Below are 26,441 nucleotides of genomic sequence, written 5' to 3' on the forward strand. Positions count from 1 at the left end.
GGTTGTTCGTACCTGCGGGGGCAGAACCGGAGTTCCGTTTGTAATGGCACCTTGATGCCGGTGTCTGTTCATTGTGGTTGTCGGGGCCTGAACATGTAGGTATTTTTGGGTGTAATACAGTGTTTTTTCCTCATTTCGAGCACTAGGACTCGCCTGCCGGCTAACTGAACCGCTTAACCAAGTGTGAGTTGCCTCGTGCGAAGGTGACGAGTGAGGTATCCGTATCCCGGAGGCGTAGGAGTCCCTCGGCTCGGTCGGCCTTGCCGCCCGAGGCTTCTCTTGCTTAGTTAAAGGAACCCTCGGCCGCTCTGCGATGAGCAGGAGCCAGAGGCAGCGGTGTCAGCATGGACAGAGGCAGAGTTGGCTCGAAAAGAAGACTTCGTCGGCCGGAGCCTGGCCGGGCCGTCCACTGGCGGGACCAGCGCCGGAGTCGGGTTGCCGAGGCCATGAGCCGGGCTGGTGTCCTCGGGGGACAGCTGGCTGAGGCTTCAGGGCAGCCGGCCGAGCCGTCTGCTCGGGCCGGGTTCCTGGAGGAGACCCTGGCGGCGATGGCCCGGGCGTAGTGCTGACGTCGTCCTTCCGAGCGGAGATCCTTCACCCGCGTTGCCGTCCGAGGCTCGGTCGGACTTCGCCAAAGGTGGAGTTGACGCCGAGGGTGCTGCTGCTCCCCCCTTGACGTCTGAACCTGCAGGATCAACTTTGTCTGTAGTGTGTATATGTTTTTTGCGGCCGCAGAGGCCCAAACATACTGTCGTCGCGTTGTAAAGCTGCGTTTCTTTTCCTCTTATTTCGAGTATCAGGGCTTGCTCATCGGTAGCAGAATCGTTTATCCGAGCTAGAGTTACTTCTCACGGAAGGTGATGAGTGAGGTATCCGTATCCCGGAGGCGTAGGAATCCTTCGGCTCGGTCGGCCTTGCCGCTTACGTGTACTCTTGCTCGTCCGCGGGATTCTGTTATCTACGTAGCCGAGAAAACCCGAAAAACCGTTTCGGCAGAAAGTATTTTGAGCGTTAAGGCTTGTTCGGTCAGCAGGATCGCTCATCCGAACGCGAGTTACTTCTCACAGAAGGCGATGAGTGAGGTATCCATATCCCGGAGGCGTAGGAGTCCCTCGGCTCGGTCGGCCTTGCCTGCTTACGTGTACTCCGTCATTTTCATGATCCCACTACCGAAGTAGTCGAAAAGCACGAAAGATATTATGGCAGAAAGACTTTTTCCGAGGAAAATTTTGACGCGGAGGGGGTTCCCCCCTTCTAGCCCCCGAGGGAGGGTCGGGCTTTGCCGAGGCAAGGCTGACCCTTCCTTGATGGTTAGACTTCATATGTAAATGAGGTATATGAACGGCTTGAAAACATCTTAAGGGTAGAAGCTACGTAGCTGTCGGATGTTCCAAGCGTTGTTGTAGACCTCGCCTTGACTGTTGGCCAGCTTGTACGTCCCGGGCTTCAAAATCTTGGCGATGACGAACGGCCCTTCCCAGGGAGGCGTGAGCTTGTGCCGCCCTCGGGCGTCTTATCGTAGTCGAAGCACCAAGTCGCCCGCCTGGAGGTCTCGGGACCGAACCCCTCGGGCGTGGTAGCGTCACAGGGACTGCTGATACCGCGCCGAGTGTAGTAAGGCCACGTCCCGAGCCTCTTCTAGCTGGTCCAGTGAGTCTTCTCGGTTGGTCTGGTTGCGTCGGTCATCATAGGCCCTCGTCCTTGGGGAACCGTATTCTAAGTCTGTGGGCAAGATGGCCTCGGCTCCATAGACTAGAAAGAACGGCGTGAAACCCGTAGCTCGACTTGGCGTTGTCCTCAGGCTCCAGACCACCAAGGGGAGTTCCTTCATCCATCGCCTGCCGAACTTGTGGAGGTCGTTGTAGATCCTCGGCTTGAGTCCTTGCAGAATCATGTTGTTGGCACGTTCTACCTGCCCATTCGTCATGGGGTGTGCCACGGCGGCCCAGTCCACCCGGATGTGGTGGTCTTCGCAGAAGTCCAGGAACTTTCTGCCAGTGAACTGGGTGCCGTTGTCGGTGATGATGGAGTTTGGGACCCCGAAGCGATGGATGATGTTGGTGAAGAATGCCACCGCCTGTTCGGACCTGATGATGTTTAGGGGCCGGACTTCGATCCACTTGGAGAATTTGTCGATGGCGACCAGTAGGTGCGTGTAGCCCCCGGGTGCCTTCTGCAAGGGACCGATGAGGTCCAGACCCCACACAACAAACGGTCAGGTGATGGGTATTGTTTGTAGAGCCTGAGCGGGTAGGTGCGTCTGCCTTGCGTAGAATTGACACCCTTGGCGGGTGCGGACAATTCTAGTGGCGTCGGCCACCGCGGTCGGCCAGTAGAAACCTTGTCGGAAAGCGTTTCCAACAAGGGCTCGAGGCGCTGCGTGATGATCGCAAGCCCCCGAGTGTATTTCTTGTAAGAGCTCCTGGCCTTCGGCGATGGATATGCATCGCTGGAGGGTGCCGGAGGGGCTGCGGTGGTAGAGCTCCTTCCCGTCACCCAGCAAGACGAATGACTTGGCGCGCCGCGCCAGTCGCCGAGCTTCGGCTCTGTCGAGGGGTAGCTCTCCTCAGTGGAGATATTGCAGGTACGGGGTCTGCCAGTTTCGATTAGGCGTGACCCCATTCCGCTCTTCCTCGATGCGCAGAGCCTCACCCTCGGTAGCCGAGGGTGCCTCGGGCAGGGCCAAGGGTGCCTCGGGCCGAGCCGAGGCCTTCTCGGGCTCGGGCGTGTCGTTTGTCTTGACTGAGGGTTGATGTAGGTCCCGGGAGAAGACGTTCGGGGGAACCGTTGTTCGCGCCGAAGCTATCTTCGCTAGCTCGTCCACAGTCTCGTTGTACCGCCGGGCGACGTGGTTGACCTCGAGCCCATAGAACTTGTCCTCCAGGCGCCGAACCTCATCGCAGTAGGCTTCCATCTTCGGGTCGCGACAGTGGGAGTTCTTCATGACTTGGTCGATGACAAGCTGCGAGTCACCGCGAGCGTCGAGGCGTCGGACCCCTAGCTCGATGGCGATGCGCAACCCGTTGACCAGAGCCTCGTACTCAGCCACGTTGTTGGACGTCGGGAAATGGAGGCGCAACACGTAGCGGAGGTGCTTCCCGAGGGGCGAGATGAAGAGCACGCCCGCGCCTGCCCCTGTTTTCATTAGCGACCCGCCGAAAAACATGGTCCAGAGTTCCGGTTGGATCGGAGCTGCCGGGAGCTGGGTGTCGACCCATTCAGCCACAAAGTCCGCCAAAACTTGGGACTTGATGGCCTTCCGAGGGGCGAACGAGATTGTCTCGCCCATGATTTCCACCGCCCACTTTGCAATCCTACCCGAGGCCTCTCGGCACTGGATGATCTCCTCCAGTGGGAAGGATGACACCACAGTCACCGGATGAGACTCGAAGTAGTGTCGCAACTTCCGCCGCGTCAGAATCACCGCGTACAGCAGCTTCTGAATTTGTGGGTAGCGGATCTTGGTCTCGGACAGTACCTCACTGATGAAGTAGACCGGCCTCTGGACAGGCAATGCATGCCCTTCTTCTCGTCTTTCGACCACGATCGCGGCGCTGACCACCTGAGTGGTAGCGGCGACGTAGATCAAGAGGTCTTCTCCGACAGCGGGAGGCACCAGGATGGGTGCGTTCGTAAGGAGCGCCTTCAGGTTCCCGAGGGCTTCCTCGGCCTCGGGGGTCCAAGTGAAGCACTCGGTCTTTCTTAAGAGGCGGTACAGAGGTAGGCCTCTTTCGCCGAGGCGCGAGATGAAGCGGCTCAGAGCCGCAAGGCATCCCATGACCCTTTGTACGCCTTTCAAGTCCTTGATGGGCCCCATGTTGGTGATGGCCGCGATTTTCTTCGGGTTGGCCTCGATGCCCCGCTCGGAGACGATGAACCCCAAGAGCATGCCTCGGGGGACTCCGAAGACGCACTTCTCGAGATTGAGTTTTACGCCTTTCGCCTTGAGACACTTGAATGTCGTTTCAAGGTCGGAGAGGAGGTCAGAGGCTTTCCTCGTCTTGACTACGATGTCATCGACGTAAGCCTCGACGGTCCGACCAATGTGTTCGCCAAACACGTGGTTCATGCACCTTTGGTATGTCGCACCCGCATTCCTCAAACCAAATGGCATAGTAACGTAGCAGTACATGCCAAAAGGTGTGATGAAAGAAGTTGCGAGCTGGTCGGACTCTTTCATCTTGATTTGGTGATACCCTGAGTAGGCGTCGAGGAATGACAGGGTTTCGCACCCAGCAGTGGAATCCACGATTTGATCGATGCGAGGCAGAGGGTAGGGAACCTTCGGACATGCTTTGTGTAGACTAGTGTAGTCTACACACATCCGCCATTTCCCTCCTTTCTTCCTTACAAGCACAGGGTTGGCAAGCCATTCAGGATGGAATACCTCTTTGATGAACCCTGCAACCATCAGTTTGTGGATCTCCTCGCCTATGGCTCTGCGCTTTTCTTCGTCGAATCGGCGCAGAGGCTGCTTCACGGGTCGGGATCCAGCTCGGATATCCAGCGAGTGCTCGGCGACATCCCTCGGTATGCCAGGCATGTCCGAGGGACTCCACGCAAAAACTTCGGCGTTCGCGCGGAGAAAGTCGACGAGCACTGCTTCCTATTTGGGGTCGAGCTCGGAGCCGATCCGGATCTGCTTGGAGGCATCGTTGCTGGGGTCGAGAGGGACGGACTTAATCGTCTCTGCTGGCTCGAAGTTGCCGGCGTGGCGCTTCACGTCTGGCGCCTCCTTGGAGAGGCTCTCCAGGTCGGCGATGAGGGCCTCAGATTCGGCGAGGGCCTCGGCGTACTCCACGCACTCCACGTCGCATTCGTACGCGTGTCGGTACGTGGGGCCGATGGTGATGACCCCGTTGGGGCCTGACATTTTGAGCTTGAGGTAGGTGTAGTTGGGGACGGCCATGAACTTGGCGTAGCATGGCCTCCCCAGTACTGTGTGGTAGGTTCCTCGAAACCCGACCACCTCGAACGTGAGGGTTTCCCTTTGGAAGTTGGAGGGAGTCCCGAAGCAGACGGGCAGATCGAGTTGTCCGAGGGGTTGGACGCGTTTCCCGGGGATGATCCCGTGAAAAGGCGTCGCGCCTGTCCGGATCGAGGACAGATCGATCTGCAGGAGCCCGAGGGTCTCGGCGTACATGATGTTGAGGCTGCTGCCTCCGTCCATGAGGACCTTGGTGAGCCTGACGTTGCCGATGACGGGGTCGACAACGAGCAGATATTTCCCCGGGCTCGGCACGCGGTCGGGGTGGTCGCCCTGATCGAAGGTGATGGGCTTGTCGGACCAGTCTAGGTAGACTGGCGCTGCCACCTTTACCGAGCAGACCTCCCGACGCTCTTGCTTGCGGTGCCGAGCCAAGGCGTTCGCCACTGGCCCATCGTAGATCATGAAGCAGTCGTGGACCTCGGGGAATTCCTCTGCCTTGTGATCCTCCTTCTTGTCGTTGTTGTGGGCCCTGCCACCTTCTGCCGGTGGCCCGACCTTGTGAAAGTGGCGCCGAAGCATGACGCACTCCTCAAGGGTGTGCTTGACGGGCCCCTGATGATAGGGGCACGGCTCCTTGAGCATCTTATCGAAGAGATTGGCACCTCCAGGAGGTTTCCGAGGGTTCTTGTACTCAGCGGCGGCGACAAGGTCCGCGTCGGTGGCGTCGCGTTTCGCTTGCAACTTCTTCTTCTTGGTGCTGTGCTGAGTGGACGCCTCAGGGACGTCTTCCGGCTGGCGGCCCTGGGGCTGCTTGTCCTTCCGGAAGATGGCCTCAACCGCCTCCTGGCTAGAGGCGAACTTGGTGGCGATGTCCATCAGCTCGCTCGCCCTGGTGGGGGTCTTGCGACCCAGCTTGCTCATCAGGTCACGGCAGGTGGTGCTGGCGAGGAACGCGCCGATGACGTCCGAGTCGGTGACGTTGGGCAGCTCGGTGCGCTGCTTCGAGAATCGCCGGATGTAGTCCCGGAGAGACTCTCTCGGCTGCTGGCGGCAGCTTCGGAGATCCCAGGAGTTCCCAGGGCGCACGTATGTGCCCTAGAAGTTGCCGGTGAAGGCTTGGACCAGGTCGTCCCAGTTGGAGATCTGCCCCGGAAGCAGATGCTCCAGCCAGGCTCGAGCTGTGTCAGAGAGGAACAGGGGGAGGTTGCGGATGATGAGGTTGTCATCGTCCATTCCACCTAGCTGGCAGGCCAGTCGGTAGTCCGCGAGCCACAGTTCCAGCCTCGTCTCCCCCGAGTACTTTGTGATGGTAGTCGGGGTTCGGAACCGGGTCGGGAACGACACCCGTCGTATGGCCTGGCTGAAAGCCTGCGGACCGGGTGGTTCGGGCGAGGGGCTCCGATCCTCCCCACCGTCGTAGCGTCCCCCACGCCTGGGGTGGTAGCCTCGGCGCACCCTCTCATCGAGGTGGGCTCGATGGTTGCGGTGGTGGTGCTCGTTGCTGAGGCGACCCGGGGCCGCAGGCGCCATGTTGCGCGTGCGCCCGGTGTGGACCGAGGCTTCCCGCACGAATCGGGAAGTCGCGGCGCGATGCTCCGAGGGGTACCCCTGCCTTCGGGAGGCAGAGCTTTCGGCCCGTCGGACCGCGGCATCCTCCAGGAGATTCTTGAGCTCTCCCTGGATACGCCGCCCTTCGGTGGTCGATGGTTCCGGCATCGCGCGGAGTAGTATTGCTACTGCAGTCAGGTTCTAGCCGACCCCACTGGAAGCCGGTGGCGGCCTTGCCCTGACGCCGTCGGCAATGCGGTGCTGGATGCCCTGGGGTAGATGACGCGCTTCTCCGGCCGGAGCTTGGTCTGCCCATTCCTGCTCGATGTTCCGCCGGAACTGCTCAAGTGTTCCTGCTCCCTCGTCGAGCCTGGCCTACATCTCGTGGATTTGCTCGAGCTGTGCGTCCTGACCCCCGCAGGGACTGGGACCACAGCTAGCTCCCGAAGGATGTCAACGCGAGGCGCAGGCCTAGGGGGATCGCCGTTTTCCAGCATACCAAGATGGTTGCCTTCGCCGGGACCCCCTAGATCGACGTGGAAATATTCACGACTTGGGTCGCAGTCCTCGTCGTCGAAGCTGCGGCTACCATCGGAACAATTGGAGAGGCAGTAGTCGCATGCGGTCATGAAGTCCCGCATGGCACTGGGGTTACCGAGCCCGGAGAAATCCCAACAAAAGTTGGGCTCGTCATCTTCCTCGGAACCCGAGGGTCCGTAGGTCGAGACGGCCGTCAGTCTGTCCCAGGGCGACCTCATATGGTACCCCGGAGGGTTGGTACATGCCTCTATGAAGGCTTCCACCGAAGCGAGGTCGCTTGGTGGGTCGAAGCTGAATCCAAAAGGCACGATATGGGAATCGGTCGGTACCTCTTGGTCGACGGGCGGTGACGAAGTCGCGTCAGGGGCGGACTGCACCGTTGTCTCAGGTACGAGGGTGACGCCTAGCAAGTCCTTCGCGAGCGTGCTGGCGTCGTTCGCCTGCTTGGCGTTGGCGTGTTGCGGGGAAACAGCGCTCGTCTTCGTCTCAGACGCAAGGTCGAAGCCCGACGTGTCCCCCGCTGGGGCGCCGGCGACGTCGATTTGCTCGACAGCCGACGAGGTGCCGCCTCCTGCTTGGCCATGGTTGCCCCGCCTCCTCCTGAAAGGGAAATGTGCCCTTGGGCCATTTCTAAGTATTTTGGTGATTGAGTGCAAACACAAGGGCCTAAATGTGAAAATATGCTCATGGATGAACAAAGTGTAAATCACAAGTAAAGGTATGTTTCTAAGCCTTAGTACATTAGTTTTGTGTACTAACATCTTGTCTAAGTGTTAGAAACAGGAGAAAGAAGAAAAGAAAAGAAGTGGAGAGTGGCTGTGTACAGCCAAAGGCTGCTTCGGGCTGGGGCACCGGACTGTCCGGTGTGCACCGGACAGTGTCCGGTGCGCCAGATCAGCGCAGCGCAAACCAGCCGCTCTCGGGTTATTCTCCGGCGACTTCGGCTAAAATTCACCGGACTGTCCGGTGTGCACCGGACTGTCCGGTGAGCCAACGGTCGGCCAGGGCCAACGGTCGGCCGCGCAATCCGCGCGGGACACGTGGCCGAGCCAACGGTCGGAAGACGGCACCGGACTGTCCGGTGTGCACCGGACATGTCCGGTGCGCCAACAGCGCCAGATCTGCCAACGGTCTGCAACGGTCGTCTTCGCCGTTTAAGGAAACAAATCGGGCACCGGACAGTGTCCGGTGTGCACCGGACTGTCCGGTGCCCCCGACGACAGAAGGCAAGGATGGCCTTCCGGATTTGCTCTCAACGGCTCCTAGCTGCCTTGGGGCTATAAAAGGAGCCCCTAGGCGCATGGAGGATATACACAAGCAACCTTTGAGCATTCTTGATCATCCACACTAAGTCTCTGCGCATTCGTTTGTGTTTCTAAGTGATTCGAGCTCTGTTCTAAGTGAGAACTCTGAGATAGTCTTGTGAGCTCGATTCTTGGCCGTGTGTGTGCGCTTTTGCTGTGGATTTGTGTGTGTTGCTTCCCTCCCTTACTCTGTGTTTCATTTGTGATCATATACTTGTAAGGGCAAGAGACTCCAATTTGTGGAGATTCCTTGCAAACGGGATAGTGAAAGGAAAACAAAACACCGTGGTATTCAAGTGGGTCTTTGGACCGCTTGAGAGGGGTTGATTGCAACCCTCGTCCGTTGGGACGCCACAACGTGGAGTAGGCAAGCGTTGGTCTTGGCCGAACCACGGGATAAAACCACTGTGTCACTCTGTGCTTGATTGGATTTTTGTGGTTATTGTGTTTTGACTCCTCTCTAGCCACTTGGCATAAACTGTGCTAACACCTAATCAAGTTTTGTGGCTATAAGTTTGAAGTTTTTTCAAGATCACCTATTCACCCCCCCCCCCTCTAGGTGCTCTCAATTAGTATCAGAGCCGTTCTCTTCACAAAGGGACTAACCGCCCGAAGAGATGGATCCTAAGGGGAAGGGTATAGTGATCAACGACAAAGAAAAGGAATCCTTCGTCAACGAGCCGAAGGACGATAAGCCTACCGACTCCGGCTCGGGCCAAAGACGGAAGGAAGGGAAGAAGAAGAAGACCAGGCGCATCAAGGAGATCGTCTACTACGACAGCGACGAGTCTACTTCTTCCCAAAAGGACGAGGACCACAACGACTACGAGAAAAGAAAACCGGTTAATTCGAACTTTTCTTTTGATTACTCTCGTATTCCGCAAAGTTCACATTCTCACTTGCTCTCCATTCCACTCGGCAAGCCCCCACACTTTGATGGAGAGGACTACGGATTTTGGAGCCACAAAATGCGTAGTCACCTATTCTCTCTCCATCCTAGTATATGGGAGATTGTAGAGAGTGGAATGCATTTTGATAGTTCGGATAGTCCCATGTTCATTAATGAACAAATTCATAAGAATGCACAAGCTACTACTGTTCTTCTAGCTTCCTTGTGCAGGAATGAATACCATAAGGTGAGCGGCTTGGATAACGCCAAGCAAATCTGGGACACCCTCAAGATTTCTCATGAGGGGAACGACGTCACCTTACTCACCAAGATGGAGTTGGTGGAGGGCGAGCTTGGACGGTTCGCAATGATAAGGGGCGAGGAGCCAACGCAAACATACAATCGGCTCAAGACCCTTATCAACAAGATAAGAAGCTACGGGAGCACGCGATGGACGGACCACGACGTCGTCCGCCTAATGCTAAGGTCATTTACCGTTCTTGATCCTCACTTGGTGAACAATATACGTGAAAATCCCAGGTACACCAAGATGTCGCCCGAAGAAGTTCTTGGGAAATTTGTTAGCGGGCGAATGATGATCAAGGAGGCGAGATATGTGGACGACGCCTTGAATGGTCCGATCAACGAGCCGCAACCTCTCGCTCTCAAGGCAACACGAAGCAAGGAGGCGCTACCTAGCAAGGTGGCACAAATTGAGGCGGCCGGACTCAACGATGAAGAGATGGCTCTCATCATCAAGAGATTCAAGACGGCGCTAAATGGTCGCAAGGGGCAGCCAAGCAAGACCAAGACCAAGGGGAAGCGCTCATGCTTCAAATGCGGTAAGCTTGGTCATTTTATCGCTAACTGTCCCGATAATGAAAGTGACCAGGAAAAGGGGAACAAAAGAGAAAAGAAGAAGCAATACAAGAAGGCAAAGGGCGAGGCGCATCTAGGAAAGGAGTGGGACTCGGATTGCTCCTCCTCCGACTCCGACAACGAAGGACTCGCCGCCACTGCCTTCAACAAATCGGCTCTCTTCCCCAACGAGCGTCTCACATGTCTTATGGCAAGGGAGAAGAAGGTTTATGCATCCGGGGGTTCAAGCTGGATTATTGATAGCGGATGCACAAACCATATGACGGGGGAGAAGAAGATGTTCACCTCCTACGTCAAGAATAAGGATTCCCAAGATTCAATCATATTCGGTGATGGGAATCAAGGCAAGGTAAAAGGGTTAGGTAAAATTGCAATTTCTAATGAGCACTCTATCTCTAATGTGTTTTTAGTAGAGTCACTAGGATATAATTTACTATCTGTTAGTCAATTGTGCAATATGGGATATAACTGTCTGTTTACAAATATAGATGTGTCTGTCTTTAGAAGAAGTGATGGTTCACTAGCTTTTAAGGGTGTATTAGACGGCAAACTTTATTTAGTTGATTTTGCAAAAGAAGAGGCCGGTCTAGATGCATGCTTAATGGCTAAGACTTGCATGGGCTGGCTGTGGCATCGCCGCTTAGCACATGTGGGGATGAAGAACCTTCACAAGCTTCTAAAGGGAGAACACGTGATAGGTCTAACCAATGTTCAATTCGAAAAAGATAGACCTTGTGCAGCTTGTCAAGCAGGGAAACAGGTGGGAGGAGCGCATCACAGCAAGAATGTGATGACCACTTCAAGACCCCTGGAGCTGCTGCATATGGACCTCTTCGGACCCGTCGCCTATCTAAGCATAGGGGGAAGTAAGTATGGTCTAGTTATTGTTGATGACTTTTCCCGCTTCACTTGGGTGTTCTTTTTGCAGGATAAGTCTGAAACCCAAGGGACCCTCAAGCGCTTCCTCAGGAGGGCTCAAAATGAGTTTGAGCTCAAAGTGAAGAAGATAAGGAGCGACAACGGGTCCGAATTCAAGAACCTTCAAGTGGAGGAGTTCCTTGAAGAAGAAGGGATCAAGCACGAGTTCTCTGCTCCCTACACACCACAGCAAAATGGTGTGGTAGAGAGGAAGAACAGGACGCTCATTGACATGGCGAGGACGATGCTAGGAGAATTCAAGACCCCCGAGTGCTTTTGGACGGAAGCCGTGAACACTGCTTGCCATGCCATCAACAGGGTCTACCTTCATCGCCTCCTCAAGAAGACGTCGTATGAGCTTCTAACCGGTAACAAACCCAATGTATCTTACTTTCGTGTATTTGGGAGCAAGTGCTACATTCTAGTGAAGAAAGGTAGAAATTCTAAGTTTGCTCCCAAAGCTGTAGAAGGGTTTTTGTTAGGTTATGACTCAAATACAAAGGCGTATAGAGTCTTCAACAAATCATCGGGTTTGGTTGAAGTCTCTAGCGACGTTGTATTTGATGAGACTAATGGCTCTCCAAGAGAGCAAGTTGTTGATTGTGATGATGTAGATGAAGAAGATGTTCCGACGGCCGCTATACGGACCATGGCGATTGGAGAAGTAAGGCCACAGGAACAAGATGAACGAGATCAACCTTCTTCCTCAACTATGGTGCATCCCCCAACCAAAGATGACGAACAGGTACCTCAAGTGGAGGCGCTTGATCAAGGGGGAGCACAAGATAATCAAGTGATGGAGGAAGAAGTGCAACCGGCACCTCCAACCCAAGTTCGAGCGATGATACAAAGGGATCATCCCGTCGACCAAATTCTGGGTGACATTAGCAAGGGAGTAACTACTCGATCTCGATTAGTTAATTTTTGTGAGCATTACTCCTTTGTCTCTTCTATTGAGCCTTTCAGGGTAGAAGAGGCCTTGCTAGATCCGGACTGGGTGTTGGCCATGCAAGAGGAGTTAAACAATTTCAAGCGCAATGAAGTTTGGACACTGGTGCCTCGTCCGAAGCAAAATGTTGTGGGAACCAAGTGGGTGTTCCGCAACAAACAGGACGAGCACGGGGTGGTGACGAGGAACAAGGCTCGACTTGTGGCAAAAGGTTATGCCCAAGTCGCAGGTTTGGATTTCGAGGAGACCTTTGCTCCTGTAGCTAGGCTAGAGTCAATTCGAATCTTGCTAGCATATGCCGCTCACCATTCTTTCAGGTTGTTACAAATGGATGTGAAGAGCGCTTTCCTCAACGGGCCAATCAAGGAGGAGGTGTACGTGGAGCAACCCCCTGGCTTCGAGGATGAACGGTACCCCGACCATGTGTGTAAGCTCTCTAAGGCGCTCTATGGACTTAAGCAAGCCCCAAGAGCATGGTATGAATGCCTTAGAGACTTTTTAATTGCTAATGCTTTCAAGGTTGGGAAAGCCGATCCAACTCTTTTTACAAAGACATGTGATGGTGATTTGTTTGTGTGCCAAATTTATGTCGATGACATAATATTTGGTTCTACTAACCAAAAGTCTTGTGAAGAGTTTAGCAGGGTGATGACGCAGAAATTCGAGATGTCGATGATGGGCGAGTTGAACTACTTCCTTGGGTTCCAAGTGAAGCAACTCAAGGACGGCACCTTCATCTCCCAAACGAAGTACACGCAAGATCTGCTAAAGCGGTTTGGGATGAAGGACGCCAAGCCCGCAAAGACTCCGATGGGGACCGACGGACACACCGACCTCAACAAAGGAGGTAAGTCCGTTGATCAAAAAGCATACCGGTCAATGATAGGTTCTTTGCTTTACTTATGTGCTAGTAGACCGGATATTATGCTTAGCGTATGCATGTGTGCTAGATTTCAATCCGATCCTAAGGAGTGTCACTTAGTGGCGGTGAAGCGAATTCTTAGATATTTGGTTGCTACGCCTTGCTTCGGGCTCTGGTATCCAAAAGGGTCTACCTTTGACTTAGTTGGATACTCAGACTCCGACTATGCTGGATGTAAGGTCGATAGGAAGAGTACATCGGGGACGTGCCAATTCTTAGGAAGGTCCCTGGTGTCATGGAACTCTAAGAAACAAACATCCGTTGCCCTATCCACCGCTGAGGCCGAGTACGTTGCCGCAGGTCAGTGTTGCGCGCAACTACTTTGGATGAGGCAAACTCTCCGGGACTTTGGCTACAATCTGAGCAAAGTCCCACTCCTATGTGACAATGAGAGTGATATCCGCATGGCGGAGAATCCTGTTGAGCACAGCCGCACAAAGCACATAGACATCCGGCATCACTTTTTGAGAGACCACCAGCAAAAGGGAGATATCGAAGTGTTTCATGTTAGCACCGAGAACCAGCTAGCCGATATCTTTACCAAGCCTCTAGATGAGAAGACCTTTTGCAGGCTGCGTAGTGAGCTAAATGTCTTAGATTCGCGGAACTTGGATTGAATTGTAGCATACATGTGTTTATGCATTTGATCAGGTTCATTCTGCATTTTGTTGCTTATTGTGGTGCTCAAGTTGTACAAACCCTCCCTGGACCTCACAAGTCCGTTGCAAAGTGATGCACATGTTTAGGGGGAGATGTGTTACAACTTGACCCTTTGAGACTAACCATTTGCTTGAGTTTGCTTGATTTAGTCTCGAAGGTGAATTGAAAGGGAAAGGTGAACTTGGACCATGAAAGACTTCCACTGCACTCCGATGAGAGGGTAACTAATTCCAAGTTCATCTCATGACATCTTATTGCCATTTGCTCTTAATTGAAGACTTTGGTGAGGCAATGGGGTTAAAGAGGCCAAGATTGATCCCGTTTTGGTGCTTGATGCCAAAGGGGGAGAAAATAAAGGCCAAAGCGATAAATGGATCAGCTACCACTTGAGAGATTTTGAAAATAGTAGAATAGAGTTTTTGTTGTGTCAAAAGCTTTTATTGTCTCTCTTGTCAAAAGTTGGCTTCTTGTGGGGAGAAGTATTGATTATGGGAAATAGGGGGAGTTTTTGAAATCTTTGATCAATCTCTTTTGGAATGACTCTCTTTATACTTCAACATGTGTGTTTGACTTAGAGATAGAGATTTGAGTTTGATTTGCAAAAACAAACCAAGTGGTGGCAAAGGATGATCCATATATGCCAAAATTGAATAAAACCAATTTGAGTTTTTATTTGAAGTGATTTTGCACTTGTTCCACTTGCTTTATGTTGTGTTGGCATAAATCACCAAAAAGGGGGAGATTGAAAGGGAAATGTGCCCTTGGGCCATTTCTAAGTATTTTGGTGATTGAGTGCAAACACAAGGGCCTAAATGTGAAAATATGCTCATGGATGAACAAAGTGTAAATCACAAGTAAAGGTATGTTTCTAAGCCTTAGTACATTAGTTTTGTGTACTAACATCTTGTCTAAGTGTTAGAAACAGGAGAAAGAAGAAAAGAAAAGAAGTGGAGAGTGGCTGTGTACAGCCAAAGGCTGCTTCGGGCTGGGGCACCGGACTGTCCGGTGTGCACCGGACAGTGTCCGGTGCGCCAGATCAGCGCAGCGCAAACCAGCCGCTCTCGGGTTATTCTCCGGCGACTTCGGCTAAAATTCACCGGACTGTCCGGTGTGCACCGGACTGTCCGGTGAGCCAACGGTCGGCCAGGGCCAACGGTCGGCCGCGCAATCCGCGCGGGACACGTGGCCGAGCCAACGGTCGGAAGACGGCACCGGACTGTCCGGTGTGCACCGGACATGTCCGGTGCGCCAACAGCGCCAGATCTGCCAACGGTCTGCAACGGTCGTCTTCGCCGTTTAAGGAAACAAATCGGGCACCGGACAGTGTCCGGTGTGCACCGGACTGTCCGGTGCCCCCGACGACAGAAGGCAAGGATGGCCTTCCGGATTTGCTCTCAACGGCTCCTAGCTGCCTTGGGGCTATAAAAGGAGCCCCTAGGCGCATGGAGGATATACACAAGCAACCTTTGAGCATTCTTGATCATCCACACTAAGTCTCTGCGCATTCGTTTGTGTTTCTAAGTGATTCGAGCTCTGTTCTAAGTGAGAACTCTGAGATAGTCTTGTGAGCTCGATTCTTGGCCGTGTGTGTGCGCTTTTGCTGTGGATTTGTGTGTGTTGCTTCCCTCCCTTACTCTGTGTTTCATTTGTGATCATATACTTGTAAGGGCAAGAGACTCCAATTTGTGGAGATTCCTTGCAAACGGGATAGTGAAAGGAAAACAAAACACCGTGGTATTCAAGTGGGTCTTTGGACCGCTTGAGAGGGGTTGATTGCAACCCTCGTCCGTTGGGACGCCACAACGTGGAGTAGGCAAGCGTTGGTCTTGGCCGAACCACGGGATAAAACCACTGTGTCACTCTGTGCTTGATTGGATTTTTGTGGTTATTGTGTTTTGACTCCTCTCTAGCCACTTGGCATAAACTGTGCTAACACCTAATCAAGTTTTGTGGCTATAAGTTTGAAGTTTTTTCAAGATCACCTATTCACCCCCCCCCTCTAGGTGCTCTCACCTTCTCCGTCGGTGGGGGAGGTGACGGGACAAACCCGGATGTTGTTCTTCCGCCATGTGGGGAAGACGTCGTCGATTCCGCCGCCGGCGGGCGGGCTGATGGACACCATTATCGTTGTCGCGCGACGGAGGAAGGAGTATCATGTCGTAGCTGCCGTCGAGGGACATGAACTCAAGACTCCCGAAACGGAGCATCGTCCCGGGTTGGAAAGGTTGCTGGAGACTACCCATCTGGAGCTTGACGGGAAGCTGTTCGTCAACACGCAGCAGACCCCCTACCTGGCGCACCAACTGTCGGCATTTCGACCCCGGGGGGTCCCTAGACCGACGAGTAAATTGTCGCTGCGTGTCCCAGCCCAGATAGGTCGGCGCGAGATGGGACACAAAGGGGGGAGAACAGTAAGGGGAAACCGCGGCCTTCGTGTTGTCCTGCACCCAGGGCGGATGGATGCGCTTGCAGTAGGGGGTTACAAGCGTTCGCGTCGGAGAGAGCGAGAGCGAGAGCCTTATGCGTCGGCCCGTTCTCCCGCGCGGCCAACCTTCTCGTACGAGAGCGCTGGACCTTCCTTTTATAGGCGTAAGGAGAGGGTCCAGGTGTACAATGGGGGGTGTAGCAGTGTGCTAACGTGTCTAGCAGAGAGGAGCTAGAGCCCTAAGTACATGTCGTCGTGGCAGTCGGATAGGTTTTGGCACCCTGTTCATGTGATGTCGTGGCCGTCGGAGGAGTGCTTGGGCCCTGTGGAAGGACAGCTGTCGGGGCTGTCGAATCCTTGCTGACGTCTCCTTGCTTCCATAAGGGGCTGAGAGCCGCCGTCGTCATGGAGCACGCGGAGCGCCATCATTATTTGTTTACCGGGGCGAGCCAGATGGGACGCCGGTCTTGTTCCCCGTAGCCTGAGCTAACTAGGGGTAGGGTAATGATGGCCCCCCCTGTGACGTGGTCGGTCCAAGCCCTAGGTCGGGCGAGGCGGAGGCTCCTCCGAGGTCGAGGTCGAGTCCGTCTTCCGAGGTCGAGGCTGAGTCCGACCCCTGGGGTCGGGCGAGGCGGAGTCCGCCTTCCGAGGTTGAGGTTGAGTCTGAGCCCTGGGTCAGGCGAGGCGGAGACCGTCTTCCGAGGCTGAGGCTGTGTCCGAGCCCTGGGGTCGAGCGAGGCAGAGTCCGTCGTCCAGCGTCGAGGTTGAGTTCGAGCCCTGGGTCGGGCGAGGCGGAGTCCGTCGTCCAGCGTCGAGGTTGAGCCCGAGCCCTGGGGTCGAGCTAGGCGGAGCTTCCTATGGCGCCCGAGGCTGGACTTAGCTGCTGTCAGCCTCACTCTGTCGAGTGGCACAGCAGTCAGAGCGACGAGGCGGCGCTCTTTTCTTGTCAGGTCGGTCAGTGGAGCGGCGATGTGACTGCGGTCACTTCGGCTCTATCGACTGAAGAGCGCGCGTCAGGATAAGGTGTCAGGCGATCCTTGCATTAAATGCTCCTGCGATACGGTCGGTTGGCGTGGCGATCTGGCCAAGGTTGCTTCTCTTTGAAGACTGGGCCTCAGGCGAGCCGAAGGTGTGTCCGTTGCTTAAGGGGGCCCTCGGGCGAGACGTGAATCCTTCGGGGTCGGTCGGCTTTGCCCAAGGCTGGGCTCGGGCGAGGCGAGATCGTGTCCCTTGAGTGGACTGAGCCTTGACCTTAATCGCGCCCATCAGGCCTTTGCAGCTTTGTGCTGATGGGGGTTACCAGCTGAGATTAGGAGTCTTGGGGGTACCCCTAATTATGGTCCCCGACAGGCTGCTAGGTGAAAGTCACATAGGGGGGAATAGGCAAAACCTAAAAATTATAAACTTTGAACACAATCTTCGCCTGAGGTTAGCGTTAGAACGAGAAAAAGATAGAATCTAAGTGCGAAAGAGAAGTTCTTCTTGCTATGAGTTGCTCAATCAATGCAGATAACTTTGGAAGCCAACTAAAAAATGATCGCAAACAAGAGAACTATAGAATAGGGGAGAAAAAGAATCAAATCGCATAGCAAGATTAACACAAAGACATGGACGATTTATTTCCCGAGGTTCGGTTTTAAATAACCTACTCCTCGTTGAGGAATCCACGTAGGGCGGGTATCTTCCAACCTTGTCCTTCTCTCAACGGTCACTTAGACCGGTTGAGTGCTTTTTCTTAATCTCGAGGGTCACTTAGACACCTCAAGGATCACCAAACACTTAGGTGTTTCTTGCTAACTTTACAAGTAAATGAAAATTTAGAAGGAGAGAAAGAAAGCATGATCAATAAAACCAAATAACAAGAGCAACAAGAAAAACAAAATGTCAGACTCTCGAATATCTCTCACAAGGCGTTGATCATAAATAATCACAATCACGATTCTAGCACTTGGCGGAGCTTTGGAGCTTTGAGTGGAGTTCTTGCTCTTGTATTGAGTGTGAATGAATGGGATGATTGGGTACAATTGAAGGGGATGGTTGGGGTTGTATTTATAACCACCAACCACCTCCTAGTCGTTGCCCTTGTTCCGCTGAGTGCGGACGGTCCGCGCTCTTGGTCTGGACGACCCGCACCTGCTCATCAACAGCTAGATTTAGACCGGTCAATTATATTGATTGCATCTACGGCTATAATCGCATTAAATGTGTCATCAAATGTTAGATAAAGTTTGACGCGGATGGTCCGGTCGTGCCTCCGCACGGTCCAAATGTCTGGCATAATTCATTTTATCGAACCCGACACCTTCGGGTTGTTCTGTCTTTCAATGGTCGGACAGTCCGTACGTGAGGCCGGACGGTTCGCACATGGCGTCATAGGGTACTTGTCTTTCCTTGAGACGGTCTGTAATATAAATATGTATTTGACATAGTTTATTTCCGAAGTGCATCGAGGTGTCGTGGACGGTCCACCGAAATGGCCCAGACGGTTCGCGGACATGCGATATTTCCAAAACGTGCTCATGTTCGGAATAATCTACGTTATTTCGGATAGTCCGCTTTAGAGGCTCGATCCTTCTTGAAGTATTTTTATAGTTCATGAAATCATAACTTAGTAAACTGGTCATCTCAATTGGTTGTGATGGTCGCCAATTACCAAAACAAGAGTGAAAATGGTTTTTAGGCCTACTTCCATTTCACCAGGAGTAAGTACCACCGATCCGAGGAGTGGACAGGTTGTTACAAATGGTATCAGAGTCGACCCTCACAGTTTCACGGGCGTGTGTGGGCTAGGGGTTCGGGGATATGGCGCATGGCACATGTGATCCCAGAGTGGTCACATGACAAGACATATGACGACACTTGACACACAGACGTGGCCAAGAGGAGAGTTTTCTGGGTTGGAGTTAACCGACAAGGACGTCGATCTTCTAGGGGGTTTGGGATATCCTAGCCTAGGTGGATTGTGTGATATCCTGGTCCAAGACTTAATAAAATTAATAGATTACCCATACCAACAAGGTGCATCTTCATTTTCGGAAGCCTATCTCGAGATAACCTTTAGGTTAGGCGTGCTTGGCCTAGAGCAATCTCGGGATAGGTGACCGATCGAGAAGTCTTCTCGGGTGCACATGAATGAGGACAAAATGTGCACAAAAGACTCATGATGATCTGTGGGGATAGGTATCGCTGATCTAGGAGTGGGTGGGGTGTTACAACGTGGATGTGTTTGCATATGTCGTTTAAGAGGGTGACCTTTGGGTTACTCATGGGCCACCTATCCTTGAGCTAATTGATAATACGCTGGTGGGACGACTTGGTGATGGAATATACATGGCCGCTTTTTGCCCCCAAAAGGGCAATCCCTTTTGTTGTTGCCCTCAAAAGGGCCATTGGAGTGCATTAACTATGCATGCACTTATAAGTGTACAAAGTTACAAAATATTCCTTACGTACAAAACAATGTGGAATTGATAGAGATATTTGTGTGCTTATAAGTCGTTCATCCTCTGTCTTAGTCCAGTCACATCGGCGTTGCAACTACGACGAAATGAAGAACACGAATTGTTTGGAGGTCGCATCACTATGACTATTTGGTGACACTATAGTGCCTAAGGAAGCATGAGATGGAGCGGGGGTACCATATATGGGAGGAGCACCATTGATGGTAGGGAATGTAGGAGGAGCACCATAAGGGGGAATATATGGAGATTGGAGAAGAATCGTACGGGGCACATAGAGAAGTGTATGGATACCCTACGAGTACATAGGAGGGTATGCATGAAAGTTTGTGAAGGACAGACATCAGTGGAAGGGGCTTCATCAGTGCTAGGAGGAGTGTCAGTGGTTGAAGACACAATAGTAGAAAGGGCGTCAACATTTGGTCAGTAAGGATATAGAGAATGATACGAGTAAGAAGGGAGAGGTTGAGGAGTTATACCGTAATGACAAACAAGATAGTCCTCCCACCGATGGTGGACAGAAGAAAGACTGTAAAAAAAAATTGTCCACACCCACTTGGATATTAGGACGTCGCGCTTCATATTGCTATTAGAAGAATTATTTATAGGCTATTCATCATTCTCAAGCTATTATGTTTTTCGGCAGTGGTTTCCCGGAATTACAATATTTTTATCTTTCATATCTCTTTTCTCCATAATATAAAATCCTAATCATATGGAACGGGATATCAGATCGCTGATTTGTAGTAATATACTTGCCCAAGGAACCAATTCGCATGGTTTGAAGTTTGAAGAGACGAGAAGAGAGCGAGCGAGGAAGCGAGCTGAGCCTTTCTCCCAGGCGGCCGGGCCCAATCCAATTACCCAACTGCGGCTTAGGCAGGCTCCAACAAGACCCTCTAAAGGGTCCTGTACCCTAAATTTAGAGGACGGTCAGCAACGTCTTCTAAACGGTCCTCTAAATTTAGAGAATGCTGCTGGATTCTCTATATGTAGAGTTTCTCTAAACAGTTCTCTATCTATTTGAATACTTTAAACAACCGGTTTAATAAAACTAAAATATGTATAATACATTTGAGAGTATGACAAATACGTATGTATAAAAATTAAAAAATTAAAAATGTCTTTAATATTGGTATTTATATATAGAGGACGTGATTTAGAGGACGTTGTTGGAGAGAAAGTAGATATAGGAGATGAAATCTTTTAGAGAAGACTGTAAAGGACGGATATAGAGTATATAGAGAACGTTGCTGGAGACAGTCTTATCCAGCTTGGGCTCGGGTATCCCGTATTTCTGTCGCGTACTACCGTACTCGCGTCCTCATTAAAAAAATCTTCAGGAAAAAAAGAGAAAATCTTCAATATCTGCCTGCTCCTCGTCTCCACCTGGACCGCTGGACCTCACGCCACCGGCAAACATGCTGATTTCTCCAAGACTTGCAGCACCGGCCGCCTCCCGGACCTCCCCCTCTCTCCCCACCACCACGCCCACACGTCCAGGTATCCGCGGTCGGAGGCGAAGCGGTTTCGACGCACCGGTCGACGCGGCATCCCTTCACCACGGCGACCGTACCCGCCCGGCGCTCCGCTTCACATACCCCGCACCCTCCGCCTCTGTCACGACTACCAGCTCACCGGAGCCCATCGATTGCCGATTGGACAGCGATGAGCTCGGAAGGCTGTACCGAGAACACAACCCTGAGGCCGCCGTTAGCTTGCTCGACGAAATGCTCCAACGAGGCAGCGCCGAACAACTCGAGCCGGAGGAACAGGCCGCACTCCTCCAGGCCTGCGCCGACACGCGGTCGCTGCCCTCGCTCAGGCGCGCCCACCGCCTGCTCACTTCCACGTCGGGGTCCGCGATTCCCGCGCCCGTCCTGCACAGGATCGCCACGCTGTACCTCAAGCTCGGCGCCCGCGGCGACGCGCGGCGGGTCCTCGAGGAGCGTACAAGGCGGCGTCCGGCGAGGGAGGACGACGCGGCGGTCCAGGCCAAGCGGCGAGAGGCGTACACTAAGGTGCGGGAGCTCCACGCGCAGATCCGCGCGGCAGGGTACGTGCCGGACACGCGCTACGTGCTCCACGACATCGACGAGGACGCCAAGGCCCGCGCGCTCATGTACCACAGCGAGCGCCTGGCCATCGCCTTCGGGCTGGTGAGCACGCCGCCCGGGACGCCGCTCCGCGTCATGAAGAACCTCCGCATCTGCGGCGACTGCCACAACGCCGTCAAGCTCATTGCCAAGGTCACCGGCCGCGAGATCGTCGTCAGGGACAACAAGCGCTTCCACCATTTCAAGGACGGCGCCTGCTCCTGCGGAGACTACTGGTGAGGAAGCCTTCACAGCTAGCACGCACAAAGGTTACATTCTCCATAAAATGTTTGTAAATTCGTAACACTTGTTAGTGGCGAGAGAAGGATCAAAGAATTGGTTGAGCCAACTTGTAGAAGCATTGGCCAGCAACATCACCGACTTCCAAGTACGATTTGTGCGCTGCAACTGCAAACTGCAAATATGCAATTGAATGATCGAACATGGAAAAGGACACAATAACTGCGCAGGCCGCAGGGGAAACTCAGGGAATTTTTCACAAATCCAAGGAAAGAATCAAGAGAACAGAACAATGAACTCGAAGCTAGGATGTGCAATGGCTAAGAACTCAGGGGCTCTGCTCAATGCGTGGCCGGCGAGTCCGTGCCACCACCGTCCGCTGCTGCGACTGGCAGACCTGCGCCGGGAACTTGCACCCGAACCGCTTCGTCACTATCGCGCCCCACCTCCCATCCGCCGGCGGCACAGACGGCGCTCCCCTATCCACCGGTGCCCCGCCTCGCCGGTCCATCTTGTCGATGGCTTTCCTCATGCTCGTGCACTCGCGCTCGAGCTCCTGCACGCGGTTCCGCATGCTGTCCATGTCGAGCCGCAGCATCTGGTTGCCCCGTGCCGCCACGCGCCATGTACCGCCGCCGTCGCTCTCACCGCCTTCCTCCCCTGACCCGGCTGCGCCGCCTTCGTTCGCCATGATCGTCTGAGCGATGGCCCGGCGCAGCTGGAGCTGCTCGAAGAAGAGCACCTGCACGACCGTCCGCAGCGGCAGCCGTTCGTTCTGCGCCGCGTGCGTGCAGGCCTCCAGCGTGAGCTTCCGCCCGTCCACCACGCCGCTCACCTTCTCCTTCTCTTCTTCACTCAGACCCGGATGAGCCTGCAGAGAGACGAGCCAAAACAAAACAAGCATTCATCACTCGTCAGCACCGGCATTGTTTCACAAGCTAGCGAGCCAGAAGATAACAAGAACGCGCTGCTCCCTCGCCTTGAGGTAGATGTCGACAGCTCGGTAAAGGCCATCATCGTACACGCGGGCGCCGTCCGGCAACGCCCAGGCGAGGTCGCAGAATTTGTCCGGCTTCAGGTTGGCATCTGTCGCGATCTCCCCCAAGTAGGCATCCACCAATCTCCCCACGGACAGCATGGCTCGTCGGCTAGCCTCTCTGCCTGGCGTCTCCGCCTCGCTGCCCTCCTCTTCGTTGCCCTCGTCAGCGACGTCACGACCTTCGAGGAAATACCGCACGATGCGCTCGACGCCGTCCACGTCGTAGAGCGTCTCCACGAGGTACGAGTAGCTCGGGATGAGCAGGTCATCGACGGCCGCGTCGGGCAGCCGCGCGGCGATGCGCCGCTCAAGCATGTCCCGTGACGCCTCCGACGCGTGGAGGATGCTCGCCGTGCGCAGGAGACCGAAGAGGACGCGCGCCGTGGTGGCGCCCACGGCCGTGCCGGTGTGGGCGGTGCTCTTGATGGTTTCCTCTGGGAGGTTGGCAATGACGGTCTCGAGAAGCGCCTTCTGCTCCTCCACATCGGACGAAGGCGGCGCAGCGGCAGTGCCCCCGCCGCCGCCGACATGCCTGCCGGTGCGCGACAGCCCGGGGATGGACCGCTTAGCGTACGCAATGAGAGCCCCCTCAATGACCTCAGGGCCGACGCCGCGCTCCTTCATGGCGGCAATGACACGGGTGAACGTGGCCAAGGACAGGCCAGCGAGGTCGTCGGACCAGGTGGCCCCGGCGGCGGCGGCGGCGTTCTTGCGGCGCTGGCGTTCGCCGGCCCTGTCGTCGTCGGCGATGGGCCAGCCGAAGAGTGCCGTGGGCGTTGACGCGGCGGCCTTGGCGGCGACTGCGTCCACGCAGCGCGACACGAGGCCGAGGTCGTCGGCGAGGGGGAGCAGGCCCTCGCAGGACTTGAGGGCGCGGATGGCATCCCTGGGGTTCCTCAGCACGGTCTGCGATATGAACCGGTCGGCGCGGGAGACGAGGTTGTCGTCCGAGTGGTCGTCAGACATGCCGAGGCGCTCGGCGGCGCAGCGCAGCGGCGCGGCCGTGGCCGGCGTGAGGTCGAGCTTCACGCCGTAGCAGAACTTGGCGGCCAGCTCGAACGCCTCCGCGCCGCCGGGGAACTCCAGGAGGTGGATGCGGTGCACGCCCGCCTCCTCGTCCTCCTCCAGCACAAGGTCCGCTTCCTCCTCTCTGATCTCCCCCACATCCTCTTCTTGCTCTGCTCCTCTGCCTCTCCGGCTGGCCTCGCGCGACTCCTTGTTCGTAATGAGGTCGTGAAGCTTCTTGCTCCTCGACATTAACGGGAACTGCACGAAAGGCACCGGATTCAGCAAACTTTTGGGATCAAATCAAAGAGTGCCGAAATTTCCCCGCTTTTGACAGCTCGAGACTAGGAAATGGGGCCACACCAACGAACTCACGGCAGAGACATTGACAGCATATGGAGATGGGGTAGAGATTGAGTTGTTCAAAAAAAAAAGAATTGAAGAACTGGAGGCAAGATTCACCAACCTTGTGGAGATGAAAGGTCATGTCTCCCACCTCGATCACTACATCGCTGGGCAATCCTGTGGTGCAGAACCTGACGAGCACAGACTTGCAGATGAGAGATCACGCAGCAACAAATCGCCACACAGGCAAAAGGACACGGGAGCAATTGCTTTGCTTACCATGCTTGGCCTTTGGAGCTGGCCGCCGACGCCGCCGCCGCTGCCACCGGCGGCGGTTGCGGATGCTCCCGAGCCATCTCCCGTGTGTTCTTCCTCCTCCCCTGCATCATGGAACGATCCTCTCCCTCAGGAACCGCACCAGACAGGCATTTCTTGGGAGGAGCAGGCGAGCAGCAGGACCGTGGCCCGTGGGAGTCAGGGAAGGGGAAGCTCGCTGCACTCGCAATAATGGTGTCCGACCTATCCCGGTGTTTTGTTTTAGGTGGGGAGGAGTAAAGGATTCCTCCAACTTCCAAGTGGGGGAAGACGAAGACAAGATGGCGTTTTTGGTTTTTTTTGAACGCTGTTGGGCTTGCCTCAAAAGCACCTATCCTCCATCACCATCAGCCCTTTGTTTATCCACCCCTCCGTCCGTACTCGCTTTCTCCCTTGTTTAACTAACCACTGGTTTAGTACAGTTCCTCCCTGTAAGATCATCTCTAATGATCCTGGCTTGCTGCGGGACCAATTCACGCGTTTGGTGTGCCCTGACCTGGCCAAATCCGTGAAAATGTTCCAAACATCTCATGCAAACCATCGATTCAAAACAGCTGATCTCGCGGCCTCGCCAGTCGCCACCAGTCTTGCCTGTGTGCCTGCAGGTCGAAATAATAAATGAGGAGGCGTGATGCGGTCATGAATGCCGGAGGTGGCTGTCGCTGCCTTTCATGTCCATGGTGCCCACCGCCGCCGCGCATGAGATGAGAGAGGACATGTCTACAGGAGGGGATCACAAAGGCAACAGCTCTGGAAGGTGAGCCCCAGATCTCCGTCTCCCGCCTGAAAAAAACGAGGGGCTTCTGTGCCGCTACCAGCAGGCACTCGTGCCTGTGGACGCTGGTGGCATGCGTGTCAGGCTAGTGCGTGGGCGTGCCGCGTGCCCTGCGGCTCCTGGTGATGGGCCTGTGCGCCTGGCCGTGGCCCGTGGCATGGCAGGTACACAGTGTTGGAAAACTTAAAAGGTACATACTCCATCAAAGGTAGAACTATATATAAATAAATATATACTCCCACGTAACAAAAAAGATATTATTATAGATCTATTTACGCCTTCATCTTTTACGTGTTTTTATAGTATTATCTAATAAGTGAAACCGGCTCTCCATATCTCCTCACGTCACTACTTTTTTCGTGAAGGTTAGAATATCATATCAGGGATCCGACGTGTATTAGTTTTTAACATATTATTAGCATGCTCTACCACAAACTCAGATCTAACTAACATAGTGACATCAACTCTCCATCACGCCTAAAGACGACAATGGGTACAAAATACCTCTATGGCCATAAACAATAGACCCGATGGATAAGGATACATGTGTGTGGATCTGCTCGTGGGCACTGACGTGGGTACATCTAACCTCACTGCTATCAACTAGCGCGAGAGGGAAATGTTATACGTGCACCCACAAATACGACATGCCCGCTCCATCCCCCACCCATCTCCGCTTCCATACACCCTCGTCGGTATCTAGAGGCATTTTGTTCGTTGCCATATATAGTCACATTGTTAGGATCTAGGTCTTGTTGAACTATTCTACACAACATGCTTTATTGTTTTTGAATCATCAACAACAATTGACTATGATATAGATTGATTGTGACGATTTTACATAATCTAGTACAATGAATGGCTTGCACTATAATGACCTTATAGTAAGAAAATTATGTTTGTTGTTTTCTCGTGTGATTCTTATGATGTTTAGATTTATTATAGAACTTCGTATTGTTGCTCTTTACTTTTGAGATGCAAAATGTCAGCCTATTACCCAACATTGTTGCTGCAAGACGTTACCCAACATTGTTGCTGCAAGACGTTACTGTCGTTGCTTGCCAATGCACTAGTTACAATATGTCATCCCACCGCATGCCCAAGGGCACCACCGCCGCAAACTCTAAACATGTGCCCTATTGCTGGTAATCATGTCCCTATGGGCCACACCCCTCGTTACTGATCACCAAGGATTACAAGACTA

At 53.8% G+C, this 26,441-nt stretch overlaps 2 protein-coding genes across 2 annotated transcripts; one reads left to right on the forward strand and one right to left on the reverse strand.

Annotated features, from left to right (window-relative positions):
* The first annotated feature begins 20,757 nt into the window (after window positions 1-20,757).
* LOC100278213 (uncharacterized) lies at window positions 20,758-21,890 on the forward strand. Its single transcript, NM_001371747.1, has one exon. It carries the CDS (start codon window positions 20,844-20,846, stop codon window positions 21,756-21,758), a length of 915 nt encoding a protein of 304 aa, NP_001358676.1. The 5' UTR covers window positions 20,758-20,843; the 3' UTR covers window positions 21,759-21,890.
* On the reverse strand, window positions 21,798-24,704 carry LOC100191409 (uncharacterized). Its single transcript, NM_001136843.1, has 4 exons — window positions 24,427-24,704; window positions 24,269-24,338; window positions 22,738-24,063; window positions 21,798-22,629 (listed from the first exon to the last, which is right to left on the reverse strand). Exons 1-4 carry the CDS (start codon window positions 24,534-24,536, stop codon window positions 22,087-22,089), a joined length of 2,049 nt encoding a protein of 682 aa, NP_001130315.1. The 5' UTR covers window positions 24,537-24,704; the 3' UTR covers window positions 21,798-22,086.
* Between the last annotated feature and the right edge of the window lie 1,737 nt (window positions 24,705-26,441).

Source organism: Zea mays, chromosome 5 (assembly GCF_902167145.1).
Source record: "Zea mays cultivar B73 chromosome 5, Zm-B73-REFERENCE-NAM-5.0, whole genome shotgun sequence".
Lineage (NCBI taxonomy): Eukaryota > Viridiplantae > Streptophyta > Magnoliopsida > Poales > Poaceae > Zea > Zea mays.

Bases quoted from the DNA above. Each gene is read 5' to 3' on its own strand.
- LOC100278213 (NM_001371747.1), top strand. From the start codon at position 20,844: ATGCTGATTTCTCCAAGACTTGCAGCACCGGCCGCCTCCCGGACCTCC.
- LOC100191409 (NM_001136843.1), bottom strand. From the start codon at position 24,536: ATGATGCAGGGGAGGAGGAAGAACACACGGGAGATGGCTCGGGAGCAT. The intron at 24,064-24,268 runs GTTGGTGAATCT...CCTTTCGTGCAG, and splicing joins TGACCTTTCATCTCCACAAG to TTCCCGTTAATGTCGAGGAG. The intron at 22,630-22,737 runs GCGAGGGAGCAG...GTCTCTCTGCAG, and splicing joins CTGTCGACATCTACCTCAAG to GCTCATCCGGGTCTGAGTGA.